The 16,663-nt window shown below is 46.7% G+C and overlaps 1 protein-coding gene across 1 annotated transcript in view; it reads left to right on the top strand.

Annotated features, from left to right (window-relative positions):
* Window positions 1-12,005, top strand: part of MYG1 (MYG1 exonuclease) — a 28,295-nt gene extending 16,290 nt beyond the window's left edge. The window contains exons 4-7 of the mRNA XM_073546195.1: window positions 4,522-4,671; window positions 9,993-10,115; window positions 10,566-10,747; window positions 11,733-12,005. Of these exons, the coding sequence (XP_073402296.1) occupies window positions 4,522-4,671; window positions 9,993-10,115; window positions 10,566-10,747; window positions 11,733-11,892 (615 nt within the window). The 3' untranslated portion in view covers window positions 11,893-12,005. The remainder of the gene's footprint in view (window positions 1-4,521; window positions 4,672-9,992; window positions 10,116-10,565; window positions 10,748-11,732) is intronic.
* The last annotated feature ends 4,658 nt before the right edge of the window (window positions 12,006-16,663 follow it).

The following is a 16,663-nucleotide window of genomic DNA, read 5'->3' as shown; positions in this document are numbered from 1 at the left end:
ACGGACGACAGAGTGGGCGGACGCCTACTAAGGTTCAGCCACGTTTGGGTCGCAGTGGCACGCGACGCTTGGGTGGCAGAACTGATATCGTCCGGGTACAAAATAGAGTTTGTCGGACTCCCGCCACGGCGTTTCTTCCGTTCCCGGCTCTCCGGAACAGAATCGCAGGCGGAAGGTCTGTTGCAGGCTATAATGACGCTACAGCGCAACGGGGTCATTGTCCCAGTGCCGAAAAGCGAAGAGACGCAAGGTTTTTACTCGAACCTGTTTTCAGTCCCCAAAAAGGACGGGACAGTAAGGCCAGTACTGGATTTAAAGATCCTGAACAAGTTTATCAGGGTCAGGCGATTCCGGATGGAATCCCTCCGTTCGGTCATTTCAGCCATGGATCCAGGGGAATTCCTGGCCTCGATCGATGTGCAGGATGCATATCTACACATCCCGATTTTTCCTCCACACCAGAGGTTCCTGCGTTTTGCGATCGGAGGGCGACATTTCCAATTTGTTGCTCTGCCTTTCGGTCTGGCCACTGCCCCCAGAGTCTTTACAAAGATTATGGCATCCAGAGAGAACGCCAAGATTCAAAGGTTCGTCGCTCGATCCCTCGACCCGCAGGATGGTTATGGCCATCCTGCATGCTCGGGGCATAACGGTATTACCCTACCTGGACGACCTTTTGGTAAAGGGGCCGTCGTTTCAGGCGTGCCAGGAGAATATCGGTATCACTCTGGATACCCTGGCCCGCCTAGGTTGGCTGATCAATCGGAACAAGTCGTCCTTGGTTCCGGCTCAGAGAATCGTATTTCTAGGCATGGTTTTCGACACCTCCCAGGGGCTGGTGATCCTCCCTCAGGACAAGGCGCAAAGGATCAAACAGGGGGTACGGAACCTTCTTCAGCCGGGCTCCAGATCCATCCGGTACGGCATGAGTGTGTTGGGCAGAATGGTGGCGGCGATGGAGGCAATCCCGTTTGCCCAGTTCCATCTCTGTCCGCTTCAACATGCGCTCTTGTTAGCATGGGACCGAAGGCTGCTTTCCCTCAATCATCGGTGCAGTTTGTCTCCACCGGTCCGACGGTCACTCCAGTGGTGGACTCGCGACTCGTCTCTGGTTCAGGGGAAACCCTTTCCCCCGGAACAGTGGTTGGTGGTGACGACCGATGCAAGCCTGCAGGGTTGGGGAGCAGTTTTCCAGAGTCACACAGCCCAGGGGCGGTGGTCCTTTCGGGAGGTAATTCTCCCGATCAACATTCTGGAGATACGGGCAATACGATTGGCCCTGCAACATTTTCAGCGTTGGCTGACAAACCGGCCGGTGCGCGTTCAGTCGGACAATGCTACAGCGGTAGCGTATGTGAACCATCAGGGGGGCACGCGCAGCCAGGCAGCCATGCGCGAGGTCGGGCTGGTACTGCGTTGGGCCGAGAAAAACCACGTGGTAATTTCAGCAGTGCACATTCCGGGAATCGAAAACTGGGCGGCGGATTTTCTCAGCCGACAGGGGGTCGCGGCAGGGGAGTGGTCCCTGCACCCCGAGGTTTTTCAACAGATCTGCCAACGGTGGGGGACACCAGACGTGGACCTTATGGCATCCAGAGAGAACGCCAAGATTCAAAGGTTCGTCGCTCGATCCCTCGACCCGCAGGCAATCGCAGCAGACGCTCTGGTGCTTCCGTGGAGCCAGTTTCGGCTCCCGTACTTGTTCCCCCCGCTACCTCTGCTTCCAAGAGTCATCAGAAAGATAAGGAGAGAGAAGGTTCCAGCAATTCTGCTGGCCCCAGACTGGCCTCGGCGGGCCTGGTATGCAGATCTGGTTCAACTAGTGGTGGACGTACCCTGGCGTCTCCCAGATCGGCCGGACTTACTGTCCCAGGGGCCGATCTGCCATCCGAACTTAGGGGCCCTGTGTTTGACGGCGTGGCCATTGAATCTTGGCTGTTAACACAGGCAGGATTCAGGCGCGATGTGGTGGCCACGATGGTGAGTGCCCGAAAGCCTTCCTCGGCGAAGGTATATCATCGGACTTGGGAAGTGTTTTTCCGTTGGTGTAGGGATCGCGGAGTGGCTCCTCTGGTTTTTTCGATCCCCAACGTACTGGCTTTTCTGCAGGCAGGGCTGGACGCGGGATTGGCTCCGAGTTCGCTCAGAACGCAAGTCTCGGCCCTGTCGGTGCTTTTCCAACGAAAGGTCGCTTCGGTCTGGCAGGTTAGGACATTTATGCAAGGGGTCGCACATTTAGTACCCCCCTATAAGGCACCGATGGAACCATGGGACCTGAACTTAGTGCTCAGGGCCCTTCAGGAGCCTCCCTTCGAACCGTTACAAGAAGTCTCCTTACCTTACCTGTCCAGGAAGGTCGTTTTTCTGGTAGCGATAACATCTATTAGGCGGGTTTCGGAACTGGCGGCTTTATCTTGTAAACCGCCGTTCCTGACTTTTTATAAGGATAAAGTAGTTTTAAGGCCAGCTCCCCCCTTCTTGCCGAAGGTTGTCTCTGCATTCCATATCAACGAAGACATTGTCTTACCCTCGTTTTGCCCGGCACCGGTGCATAGGGTAGAAAAGGCATTGCACACCCTGGATCTGGTAAGAGCCCTTAGGAGGTATGTGACAAGGACAGCGCCATTCCGCCAGACAGACTCTCTATTCGTGATTCCAGAAGGGCGGCGGAAGGGACTCGCTGCGTCCAGAGCGACTTTGGCCAGATGGGTTCGTCTGACAGTCCAAGAATCATATCAAATCAGTGGCACGCCGGTTCCGGCAGGGATCAAGGCACACTCGGCTCGAGCAGTGGGTGCCTCATGGGCACTGCGACACCAGGCTTCAGCGGAACAGGTGTGCAAAGCAGCTACCTGGTCCAGTTTGCATACGTTTGTCAAACATTATAACGTACATACCCAGGCATCCTCGGATGCAAGCCTGGGAAGAAAGATTCTCCAGGCAGCAGTTGCGCACCTCTAATCAGGGGCGCAAAATAGCATGGATTGGGTGAGCTAAGATCCCGCCCAGGGACTGCTTTAGAACGTCCCACAGTCTCTGTGTCCCCCAATGAGACGAAGGAGAAACATGGATTTTTGTGAGTACTCACCGTAAAATCCTTTTCTCCGAGACGCTCATTGGGGGACACAGCACCCACCCTATTAGCCAGTTGGCATCTGTTTATTTTGAATTATACAAATCCTTATGTAAGGATCAGGGTGGTCCCTTTTTCAGACGTATAATTTCTTGCCTGAGTTTAAGGCGCGTTCTCCTACTGCTTATGCACTAAACTGAGTTACGCCCGGTCTGGGGGCGAGGGTGTATGCGGCGGAGGAGGAGCTAACTCTTTTTTTGTATACTTAGTGTCAGCCTCCAGACGGCAGAAGCACACACCACAGTCTCTGTGTCCCCCAATGAGCGTCTCGGAGAAAAGGATTTTACGGTGAGTACTCACAAAAATCCATGTTTTTCCCTGAAAACTTGATTTGCGAAGAAATTATTCTCCATGAATTTATTAATATCCTTTATTATGTTCTGGGCTCTCTCCAAATTTTGGAACATAACAAATGTAATATGCAAAAAATAAAGAAAGTACTTGGCCACCTTTCCAATCCTCACCATCATTCATCCAGCCTATTGCCAACGCTTGCACTGAAATCCTTGGTCCTCTTATGTTGGGTTAGGACTTCTGGCTTTCACGCTTGGGGATTATTACATACACGAGCATGTAAAGTCATGCGGCACAGTTGGTCTCCTGGAGTTCTGTCTTTTTGTATCAGCTGTTCTCAGTTGGTTACTCTCCACATGTTTAAGAAACCTCCTCCTTGCTGCTTTTTTGCCAGTGATAGTTAACCACTTCCTGGTTTGGAGTTGAAGGAGAGTTCAGTGTTGGTAGCAAGCGGTAGGAGTTGTTTTCAGAAGATTTCTGCGTGGATTTGGTTTGTGTTTCTCCTAATCCTCTTACTATTTGGATTATCCCAACTATTTCTCCCTTGATTCCCACTTGGTTCTTTTGTGAGTGTATTTGTATGACTCTGGTTTTCTTTTATCCCTATCTGTCAGGTTTGTGTTATTTCATTTGCTTCTGTCCCATACCTCCTTCTATTGGGGAGGAAACAGACAAGCATGCACAAAAGAGCATAGCGAGGTACGAGACCCCGGAATCCTCACCATCAGGGGTAATCTGGGGGACATGGATACCCTAGGGTCCGCCTAGATTAAGAGACAGGTAGGATCCCATTGTCCATGTAAATTCTACAGCAATATCGTGACAGATGCATTGCAAAGTTACTTGTCTTTTAAAGTTATTTAATAAGATGAGTCAATTCCCTTAAAATTCAACATACCTGATTTTTATTGCCCTCAAAATCCTCTGTCAGATGAGCCTAGATGCCCTCCTACACATCAGATATTAAGCCAGACCCTCTGAAATCTGCCTGTGCATCCAACATTGCTCTAATAACTGTGGCCAATATAAATCTTTCGTTAGAGAAGTCAAAACATGGATGTTTTGTGTAAACCCAGGACATTTCTATTTTCCAGATGTATGAGAATTTTGTTGAAGAAATCGATGCAATCGACAATGGTATATCACAGTTTGATGGGGAGCAGAGATACAACATTACCACCACCCTGAGCTCCCGAGTGGGACATCTGAACCCACGCTGGAATGAGCTGGACCAGGACACAGAAGTAATAAATCTCATAGGGATCCTTTATATGGGGTTACCTTCGTAAACTGAGGCACTGATGTCTGTTTTCCGTGCTCGAAGTATAAGGACCTCCTGTTATGGAGACATTTTCGAGAATGTATCCAGTGGGAATGTAAGGTGACACGATCCTCCACCGTGATCACACTCCAAAAAAGTGAGAGAACGTACATAATGGTGTACAGGGACATTGTATGGAGTCATGTCACAGTTTAGGCGTGAAACCAGTAGCGACACTGTAGTGGAGTGATACACTTTATGTCGTAGTACAAGGGCGATGCAAGCAATGATGTCACCGTGCTCTCTGTGATGTCATAGCGTTGCGATGTCTCAGCTCAAATGTAACGTTCTTTCCTTGCTTTACCAGTGAGTCATTACATTGTCCATGGTCCCCTTCCATAATCCATAGTCATTGCTTCACCCCATATCTATCTGTAGCTGAACTCACATGTTGAGCCTCACAGAAGTTTTTTAATAGCTTAGCTCCCATTTATTCATTAAGGATCTGTTCTGAACATGGTGGATATTTGTGCCGTAACTTTTCATAAAATTTGTGGCAAAATCTGTATGTGTTTTTTCTATAGTAACTTTAGTTGAGGGGAGGTCGCCTCAGGGTTAATTCTTTGCAATATGTGGTTTATTTGTTTTTTTTGCAAGAATGAGAATGCTGTGGATTAATAAATTTGAAGCCTGGTTTTCTGTAGGGATCTTTTAGGACTTGTTCTAGAGGATTATTATGAATTAAAAGAAGAGCACATAGTCCATCACCCAGCTTTGCACATAGACTTGCCTCTGCACCTAGCATTCACATGGTATGTTCATCCACCCAGCTCTCCTGCTGTCTGTCTATGAAGAGCACATAGTCCATCACCCAGCTTTGCACATAGACTTGCCTCTGCACCTAGAATTCACATGGTATGCCTTTCAGCTAACCCCAGCTTACCCCAGAGTTATTTATGACCTTGTTTACTCTGGCTTGATCATATGCATCTGGTCCACTCTTAATTGTCTGACCAAGATGAGCAGAGACCACTCCTCTCTGCTTCACACCTAACTGCACTTAGTTGTACATATATTGCATAGCTCAAGTCTGCATAGACTTCAGTCTGCAGTGTGATTCCTATAAGTGTGTTCTAGAAGTGTGAAGATAAATTTTAGAATTAAAACCAGAATTGGAACTGAAGGTAACTGTACACAGTCACTGTAAACAATGTTTCTGTTTGTTTTCACTTTCACCCCAATAATCCTTCACTTTCTGCTAATTCCCCTAATCCCTACTCCTAGTAAGGAACTGTTCATCTCTTCTTCAATCCTCCCCATCCACCTCTCCTCCACCTCAAAACTGTACCTTAACATACAATCCTCTGTCACCAAACACAGACAGCCCCTCATGCCCTCTCCTGCTCCCACCTGCTCCCACTTTCTCTGCTCCTTCTCACTGCTGGTGATATCGCTCCAAATCCTGGTCCTCCTCACCACATTCCCACAGTCATTTCTACCTCCCATCCACGCTCTATCACAACCTTCCGTAACCACTCCAACCTTATACCCAATTCACCCAGCCCCCGCTTCCCCAGTCCCACTAACAGGAGCTCTGTGGAACGCTCGCTCTGTCTGCAACAAGCTTTCCTACATCCATGATCTTTTTGTTACTACCAAACTTTCCTTCCTCGCCATCACCGAACCCTGGCTCACCCCTTCTGACACAGCCTCTCCTGCTGCACTTTCATATGATGGCTTCCACCTTTCTCACACCCCCCCGCCCCAGCAGCAAACATGGCGGAGGAGTTGGGTTTTCTCCTTTCAGATACCTGCTCCTTCACCCCAATCCCACTGCCACCCTCTGTAACCCTCCCTTCCTTTGAGGTGCACTCTGTGCACATCTACTCCCCCTCCAACCTACAACTGGCTGTCATCTACCGGCCCCCAGGGCCAGCCACCACCTTCTTTGACCACTTCACCACCTGGCTACTTCATTTCCTTTCCGCGTACATCCCTACTATCATCATGGGCGACTTCAACATCCCCATTGACACTTCTCTCTCAGCTTCCACTAAACTTCTATCTCTCACTTCCTCCTTCGGCCTCACTCAATGGTCTTCTACAGCCACCCACAAAGATGGCCACACACTGTACCTCATCTTCACCTGCCTCTGCTCCCTATCTAACCTCTCTAACTCACCTCTTCCTCTCTCTGACCACAACCTTCTCACATTCTCTTCCCTCTTCACTCCATGTCTACAATCCGCACCCCACAAACTTTCACACCCTCGCAGAAATCTTAAACACCTTGACCTACACTCATTCTCTGAATCCCTCCTCCCTCTCACAGATATAAGTTCCTTACACAATGCGGATGACGCTGCTGCTCTATATAACACCACAATAGCTGTAGCTTTGGAATCTGCTGCCCCACTTACACATACCAAAGCTCGCAAAATCAACAGACAGCCCTGGCACACCAGCCTGACCAAAGAACTGAGGCAAGCTTCCAGGGCTGCTGAGCGCAGATGGAAAAGATCCCACTCCAACGAGCACTTCATCGCATTCAAACAGTCTCTCACTACTTTCAAGACCACACTCGCCACAGCTAAACAAACCTACTTTTCATCGCTCATATCCTCCCTGTCTCACAACCCTAAACAGTTATTCAACACCTTCAATTCTCTCCTCCGTCCCCCAGCACCTCCTCCCTCCCCACTCATCTCAGCTGAAGACTTTGCCTCATTTTTCAAGCAGAAGATTGATAACATCAGAGACAGTTTTGGTCAACAAACCCCAGAGCCCCTCCTCCCGACTTCCCAGCCCTCCACCTCCAAAACCAACTTCTCCACCATTACAGAAGATCGACTCTCCACTCTACTCTCAAGATCACATGTCACCACTTGTGCACTTGACCCGATCCCTTCCCACTTCATCCCAAACCTCACCACAGTCTTCATCCCAACCTTAACCCATCTCTTCAACCTATCACTAACTGGTGTTTTCCCCTCAAGCTTTAATCATGCCTCAATCACACTTATCCTCAAAAAGCCCTCTCTTGACCCATCCTCTGTATCTAGCTATCACCCTATATCACTTCTCCCCTATGCCTCCAAGCTACTGGAGCAACACGTCTACCTTGATCTGTCCTCCCATCTCTCTTCTTGCTCCCTCTTCGACCGCTTACAATCTGGCTTCCGGTCACACCACTCCACTGAAACTGCCCTTACTAAGGTCACCAATGACCTCTTAACCGCCAAGAGCAAGCGCCACTACTCTGTCCTCCTCCTCCTGGACCTGTCGGCTGCCTTTGACACAGTGGACCATTCCCTACTATTACAGACCCTCTCATCCCTTGGCATCACAGACTTGGCCTTATCCTGGATCTCATCATACCTAACAGACCGGACATTCAGCGTCTCCCACTCACACACCACCTCCTCACCTCGCCCCCTATCTGTCGGAGTCCCACAAGGTTCAGTCTTAGGACCCCTGCTCTTCTCCATTTACACCTTTGGCCTGGGACAGCTTATAGAATCTCACGGCTTTCAGTATCATCTCTATGCTGATGACACACAGATCTACATCTCTGGACCAGATATCACCTCCCTGCTAACCAGAATCCCTCAATGTCTGTCCACTATTTCATCCTTCTCTGCCAGATTTCTGAAACTTAACATGGACAAAACAGAATTCATCATCTTTCCCCCATCTCACGTGACCCCCCCCAACGAACCTATCCATTACAGTAAATGGCTGCCCACTCTCCCCAGTCCCACAAGCTCGCTGCCTCGGGGTAATCCTTGATGCTGATCTCTCCTTCAAACCACATATCCAAGCCCTTTTCACTTCCTGCCGACTTCTACTCAAATATTTCACGAATCCGTTCATTCCTCAACCAAGAATCTGCAAAAACCCTAGTCCATGCCCTCATAATCTCTCGCCTTGACTACTGCAACCTCCTGCTCTGTGGCCTCCCCTCTAACACTCTCGCACCCCTCCAATCTATTCTAAACTCCGCTGCCCGACTAATACACCTGTCCCCCCGCTATTCCCCAGCTTCTCCCCTCTGTCAATCCCTTCACTGGCTCCCCATTGCCCAGACACTCCAGTACAAAACCCTAACCATGACATACAAAGCTATCCACAACCTGTCTCCTCCATACATCTGTGACCTCGTCTCCCGGTACTTTCCTGCACGCAACCTCCGATCCTCACAAGATCTCCTTCTCTACTCCCCTCTTATCTCCTCTTCCCACAGTCGCATACAAGATTTCTCTCGCGCATCACCCCTACTCTGGAACTCTCTACCACAACATATCAGACTCTCACCTACCATCGAAACCTTCAAAAAGAGCCTGAAGACCCACCTCTTCCGACAAGCATATAACTTGCAGTAACCACCGATCGACCAAACCGCTGCATGACCAGCTCTACCCTCGCCTACTGTATTTTCACCCATCCCTTGTAGATTGTGAGCCTTCGCGGGCAGGGTCCTCTCTCCTCCTGTACCAGTTATGACTTGTATTGTTTAACATTATTGTACTTGTTTTTTTTTTATGTATACCCCTCCTTACATGTAAAGCGCCATGGAATAAATGGCGCTATAACAATAAAAAATAATAATAATAAATAATTAAAAGGGCTGTAAGGCCTATAGAATTGATGACCTATCCCTAGCCTAGGCTCTCAATATAAGATTGTTCTGGACCCAACTTAGGGCACCCCCACTTAATTGGGTACGGCAACTAGATAAAAATAGTGAACGGAGCCAGAATAGTGCACCCATTTTTTTTTTTTTTGCCCCAAATGCATGTATTTAAGTAAAAAGTAATTACAAAAAAATTACCCAAAGGTGGGTAACCCCTTATTGACAGCTAGTGGGCATAAAAAACAAAAACCTTCCCTGGCCGATGCGGTTGCTCTGTCGGCGCTGAGTCTCTTGGTGGTCATGTGACACTGGCTGCAGCGGTTATGTGAAATAGTCCGTGACCGATGATCAGCAGCAGCCTTTAAGTACTCAGCAGATGTCCGCTAATGCTGCGCCGTCTGCGCTTATTTTTCCTTGCATCTGAGGAGTGAGGGTGAAGGATTGCTGTGTGGGGAAACTAGGTAAGAGGACGCAGCACTAACACAGAACTTACCCCCTTCGTTCTCGGGATCAGTGTTGATGACTGGCTATAGGTCCTTGTCGCTGAGAACACTGCAGTAGTTTTTGCATGGTGTGTATGGGTACTTTATTATAGGCTTCCCTTTCTATAATTGCACTTATGTCTGTGTCCGTATGTTTTGTTATTTGTGACTCTCAAATTTACCTTGTAGATTGGATTTAGAAAGGCAATGGACATGGCAGGAACGGAATTTGTGTCGCGCTTGGACTTTTACCACAGATCTTGGCTGCCGGCTCGTGCTTTAGTTGAAGAAGCCATCAGACAGCGATTCCAGGTTTCATAGCCATGATTGTTGTAATTTGCTGAGACTGAAAGCGAGACTAAGGCCTCATTCACACGTCCGTATTTTGCTTAAGACTGCTGTCCGTTTTCCCGGATATCACTCATGCCTGTGATGGTGTATGGGGCCCTTCACATGTCCATGACGTCTAGCAGACTGCGAGGTCTGGGGAAAATCGCGGAGACCTGTCTGATCAAAATTTTCATTGCAAGTTAATGAGTCTGTGAAAAAAAAGTGGACCGCACTCTGATGATATACAAGTGTGGTCCGATTTTCACGTCTGTCAGAATGGAGAAGGTTCAGAAAATATCTTTGTCGTATCGGTCCATTTTTCTCATACATGGAAAAATCTAACGTGTGAATGAGGCCTATTGCTGGGTCGGAGGGGGTTTGTGCTTGTCAGTCTACCTCTCGGGGCAGTAATCATTGCAATGTCTCTTGCAGGTGGATGGCAGTGGAGAAGTGGTGGTCTTGGCCCAGGGTGGATGTCCTTGGAAGGAACACTTATTTCAGGTTGAAAAGGAAACCAGTCTGGATAAACAAATTAAGTATGTGATCTATGCAGATCAGAGTGCTAAATGGAGGGTGCAGTGCGTCCCCACGGGTCCCAACACTTTTCAGAATCGGTAAGTATTACTCTCTCATAACCTAAACTGATCAAAGAGATCGCATAAACGGCAGAATCCTAAACTATAGGCTTATGTGATAAAATTCCAGCCATCTTCCAAGAGATTTATCATGCATGTCAGCTAGACATAGTGGTCAACTAGTTATATTAGTTGAGCCATGTCTGTTTCATTCTCCAGATGGTCACCACCATTGTGATGGCACAGTATGGTAGACTAAACGGAGAATAATTGTTGGGTATTCTAGAATAATAAACTGTTAAAGGGAACCTGTCACCTGATTCGTGAAAACCCAACCATGGAAGCCAGAAGTCGATGGTTCAAGGGGTTTTGGTAGAATGAATCAACTGACAGGTTCCATTAAAAGGTTTACTCTAATGTTCCCTTTTCAGGAGCGCATTTCTCTTTTGCCTCCCAATTCCCTGCTTTGCTGAGGGGCTGTACACCTGATATGTGACAGTTCAGAACAGTGGCAAGGCTGCTATCAGGCGCAGCATAGGTGAAGTGTAGTGGGACTGATGCTGGTGGCATCCACAGCCTCAGAGCTGTGTGAGGAGGCTGTTAACAATGGAGTCTATGCAGAAAAAGAGGAGTGTGGTGGCTTAGAGTCCGCGCTGCCCAAGGTTCAAAGGTGTAGTCACAAACCAGGTTAAAGCATGAATGCGGCTTATTGTGTCGACGCGTTTCAAGGTTTCCGAACCTCTTCATCCGTACCCAACCACAATGATGAATGAAGAATGCAGCCTACACTTTATGTGCTCCATACCTAGGCAACCAGCCACTCAGACTTTGGGGTGGCCGACAACTTGTGTAACGAGCTTTACACTATTACATTGAAAATCCTCTACCAAGAACATAAGGATTTTTAAATAAGAGTCAGAATGCGAAGTTGCTTGTTTTTCACTCAATGCAATACTTGAAGGTTTATTCTAGTTGTGGTATTTTGGGGGGAACAATAGGTAACATTGTTTCTTTTCTTTCTTAGGCTTTCTTTACCAGAGGACTGGCGTGGGCTTCGAGCAGATGACCTCTCCTCTGTCAGTGGCATTCCTGGTTGTATTTTTGTTCATGCCAGTGGCTTCATTGGCGGAAATGAGACACAGGAAGGAGCTCTGGAAATGGCACGGAAAGCACTGACGTCCTAAAGCAGTTACTTTGTGTTTAAGGCGAGGTTCCAGCCACAATCATCATGCAGAGCGGGGAGTCTGGCGATTTTGTATTTATACCATGCGACATCAGTAAATATTTTTGTATTGAACACTTGTCTGTAGTATCAATTATTTTTCCCACTCCGTCTACATGTGGTTGACAGTCTGATAATATACAGTATTAACCCCTTCACTACCAAGGGTGGTTTGCACGTTAACTCCAGGGCCAATTTTTACAATTCTGACCACTGTCCCTTTATGAGGTAATAACTCTGGAATGCTTCCATGGATCCCGGTGATTCTGACATTGTTTTCTCGTGACATATTGTACTTCATGTTAGTGGTAAAATTTCATTCAAATAACTTGCGTTTATTTGTGAAAAAAACGGAAATTTGGCGAATAATTTAAAATTTCGCAATATTCCAAATTTGAATTTTTAATTCCCTTAAATCACAGAGATACGGCACACAAAAAACTTGATAAGTAACATTTCCCACATGTTTACTTTACATCAGCACAATTTTGGAACCAAAATTGTTTTTTGGTAGGAAGTTATAAGGGTTAAAAATTGACCAGCGATTTCTCATTTTTGCAACACCATTTTATTTTTACGGACCACATCACATTTGAAGCCATTTTGCGGGGTCTATATGATAGAAAATACCCAAAAGTGACACCATTCTAAAAACTGCACCCCTCAAGGTGCTCAAAACCACATACAAGAAGTTTATTAACCCTTTAGGTGCGTCACAGGAATTTTTTGAATATTTAAAAAAAAAGTATTTTTTTTGTGAAAAAAAGTTAAATGTTAATTTTTTAACATTTAACTTTTTTTCCCAAAAAAAATACTTCAGGTTCAATTTTTTTTATTTTACCAAGGGTAACAGGAGAAATTGGACTGCAAAAGTTATTGTGCAATTTGTCTTGAGTACGCTGATGCCCGATATGTGGGGGGAATCACTGTTTCGGTGCATAGCAGAGCTCAGAAGGGAAGGAGCGCCGTTTGACTTTTTCAATGCAAAAGTGGCTGGAATTCAGATCAGACGCCATGTCGCGTTTGGAGAGCCCCTGATGTGCCTAAACAGTGGAAACCCCCCCACAAGTGAACCCATTTTGGAAACTAGAACCCCCAAGGAACTTATCTAGATATGTGGTGAGAACTTTGAACCCACAAGGGCTTCACAGAAGTTTATAACGTACAGCGGTACAATTAAAAAATCATTTTTTCCACAAAAATGATCTTTTCACCCCCAATTTTCATTTTACCAAGGGTAACAGGACCCTAAAAGTTATTGTGCAATTTGTCCTGAGTACGCTGATACCCCACATGTGGGGGTAAACCACTATTTGGGCGCATGGCAGAGCTCGGAAGGGAAGCAGCGCCATTTGACGTTTTTGGCTGGAATTGAGATCGGACACCCTGTCGCGTTTGGAAAGCCCCTGATGTACCAAAACAGTGGAAACCCCCCACAAATGACACCATTTTGGAAACTAGACCCCCCCAAGGAACTTATCTAGATGTGTGGTGAGAACTTTGAACCCCCCAGTGCTTCACAGAAGTTTATAATGCCTGGGCGTGAAAATAAAAAAATCGTATTTTTTCCACAAACATGATCTTTTAGTCACCAACTTTTTTATTTTCCCAATGGTACCAGGAGAAATTGGACCCCAAAAGTTGTTGTCCAATTTGTCCTGAGTATGCTGACACCCCATATGTGGGAGAAAACTACTGTATGGGCACATGTCGGGGCTCGGAAGGGAAGTAGTGACGTTTTGGAATGCAGACTTTGATGGAATGGTCTGCGGGTGGCATGTTGCTTTTGGAGAGCCCCTGATGTACCTAAACAGTGGAAACCCCCCACAAGTGACCCCATTTTGGAAACTAGATCCCCTAAGGAACTTATTTAGCTGTGTGGTGAGCACTTTGAACCCCCAAGTGCTTCACAGAAGTTTATAACGCCCGGGCGTGAAAATAAAAAAATCATTTTTTTCCACAAAAATGATAGTTTTGCCCCCAATTTTTTATTTTCCTAAGGGTAACAGGAGAAATTGGACCCCAAAAGTTGTTTTGCAATTTGTCCTGAGTAGGCTGATACCCCATATGTGGGGGTAAAACACTGTTTGGGCGCATGGCGGAGTTTGGAAGGAGCACCATTTGACTTTTTCAACGCAGAATTGGCCGGAATTGAGATCAGACGCCATGTTGCATTTGGAGAGCACCTGATGTGCCCAAACAGTGGAAACCCCCTAATTCTAACTCCAACCCTAACCCCAACACACCTCTAACCCTAGCCCTAATGGGAAAATGGAAATAAATAAATTTTCTTTTAATTTTATTATTTTTCCCTAACTAAGGGGGTGATAACGGGGGGTTTGATTTACTATTTACGGCGGTTTTTATGTTTGGCAGCTGTCACACGCTAAAAGACGCTTTTTATTGTAAAAATAGTTTTTGCTTCACCACATGTTGAGAGCTATAATTTTTCCATATTTTGACCCACCGAGTCATGTGAGGTCTTATTTTTTGCGGGACGAGTTGACGTTTTTATTGGTACCATTTTCGGGCACGTGACATTTTTTGATCGCTTTTTATTTTGTTTTTTGGGACGCAGAATTTACAAAAACCAGCGTTTCATGAATTTCTTTTGGGTGGTGCGTTTATGCCTTTCCGGGTGCAGAAAAATTTATAAGGCGGTTTTATTCTTCGGGTCAGTACGGTTACAGCGATACCTCATTTAGGTCGTTTTTTAATGTTTTGGCGCTTTTATGCTTTGAAAACAATTTTATATAAAAAATAATTATTTTTGCATCACTTTTTATTCTGCGAGCTATAACTTTTTTTATTTTTTCGCTGATGATGCTGTGTGGCAGCTCGTTTTTTGCGGGACAAGATGACGTTTTCAGCGGTACCATGGATATTTATATGAGTCTTTTTGATCGCGCGTTATTGCACTTTTTGTTCGGCGGTATGATTATTTTTTGCTTCATTTTTATTTTTTAAGTGGTTCGCTTAAGGGGTTAACTATTGGGACAGTTTTATAGGGCGGGTCGTTACGGACGCGGCGATACCAAATATGTGTACTTTTTATTGTTTTTTTGTTTTTTTCCAAAAAATTAATTTATTGGGGAATATTTTTTTTTTTTTTTTTTTATTTAGCGATTTTTTTTAAAATTATTTTTACACTTTTTTTTTTTTTTTTACTTTATTACCATGTCCCAGGGGGGACATAACTGTCCTGTGACAGATCGCTGATCTGTCACATCACAGATCACTGTGACAGATCAGCGATCTGTCACAGGCAGTCCAGAAGGCTTCCTCATGCCTGCGCTTTGCAGGCACTGAGGAAGCCAGCTTCCTGCAGGCCCCCGGAGGTCCCCGCCGCCATATTGGATCCGGGGACCTGCAGGAAAGGAGCCCCCCGCAGCAGTGCTGCACATTGCGCTGCCGTGGGGGGCTCAGGGAAGCACGGAGGGAGCCCCCTCCCTGCCGATGCTTCCCTTAAACCTCCGGTACACCGCGATCGTGTTTGATCGCAGTGTGCAAGGGGTTAACGTGTCGGGGGCGGTCCGTGACCGCCCCTGACACATTGTGCCGGGTGTCAGCTGTGATAATTAGCTGACACCCGGCCGCGATCAGCGGCGCTCACCAGGTGGGCGCCGCTGATCGCTGTGACGTAATATTCCGTCCATGGTAATTAGGTCCAGGGTCACATGGACGGAATATTACGTCCATTGTAGGTAAGGGGTTAAATAATCAGTTAGGAAACCAGATTTAAAGGGGTTGTCCAGGCTTTGGGCATAAGTCTTCAGTCACTTTGAAAATCCTCACCGCAACCACTATCCTTATTCTCCTGTGTCGGAATTGGAAGCATGACCACAAGTATGTGATTTGCATATATGCGGTCACATGCCAACAAGACATGCGCAGCCTCGCTCAATGCAAGCGTATTGAACATGGCCGGACAAGTCTAGTCTGAACGTGGCCACAAATCACATACTTGTGATCACAAGACCACCCAGTCCCAGAACTGGAGAATACAGATAGTGCGTGCTGTGAGGATTCAAAAGTCTGCAGTCACAAATTGTCTGCAAACTTAAATCCCCAAGGCTGGATGTCCCCTTTAACGTTAAATTAGTCTCTTATGTTGTAATATAAAAGCATTGTGTCAGCATTAGTACAGTCAAAAATGTAGCCAAGGTTTAAAAGGCATTAAGTGTCTTTGAAAGCCTTTTCTTGCTATATTCCTGGCCTGAGTGGCTACACTGCTGTTTTGGGTTAGTAGGAAGACCGTTTTGTGAAACTCGGCTACTGTCTAAGTCCATCATGTGCCATCCAAGGAGGTCTAATCCATTAGTGACTGCCAATACATCTTTTTACTGACCTGAGATATAAGAGAATAGCCTCCCCATACAGATGACAATCCAGCAGCTGTCGGCTGTACACGAGAGCTGACAACTTGCTGCATCAGCCACAGTCAGTGTTGGCACCGTCCATATCTGTTTAACCCCTTAGATGCTGCTGTCAATAGTGACTACGTCATATAAATGTTTGAGTATGGTGGCTTCCTCTTTATCCCGATTGGCATCCTGAGATCATGACTGTGTGGTCCTGATGATTGCCATGGCAATTCACGGCCAAATAGCGGCCTTAGCTTCTGATGGCTGCAGTGGCCTGTTCAGAAGGGTGGTTTCACATTAGCGTTTCAAGCCACAGCGTCGGCCTGCGCATGGCTGCCGCTAATCTCTGCCCCCTGCCACGCCTCTTCC

Source organism: Dendrobates tinctorius, unplaced genomic scaffold (genome assembly GCF_039654945.1).
Source record: "Dendrobates tinctorius isolate UK_male_01 unplaced genomic scaffold, ASM3965494v1 ptg000145l, whole genome shotgun sequence".
NCBI lineage: Eukaryota > Metazoa > Chordata > Amphibia > Anura > Dendrobatidae > Dendrobates > Dendrobates tinctorius.
The sequence above is the reverse complement of the archived record's forward strand: the minus strand, read 5'-3'. Positions and strand labels throughout refer to the sequence as shown.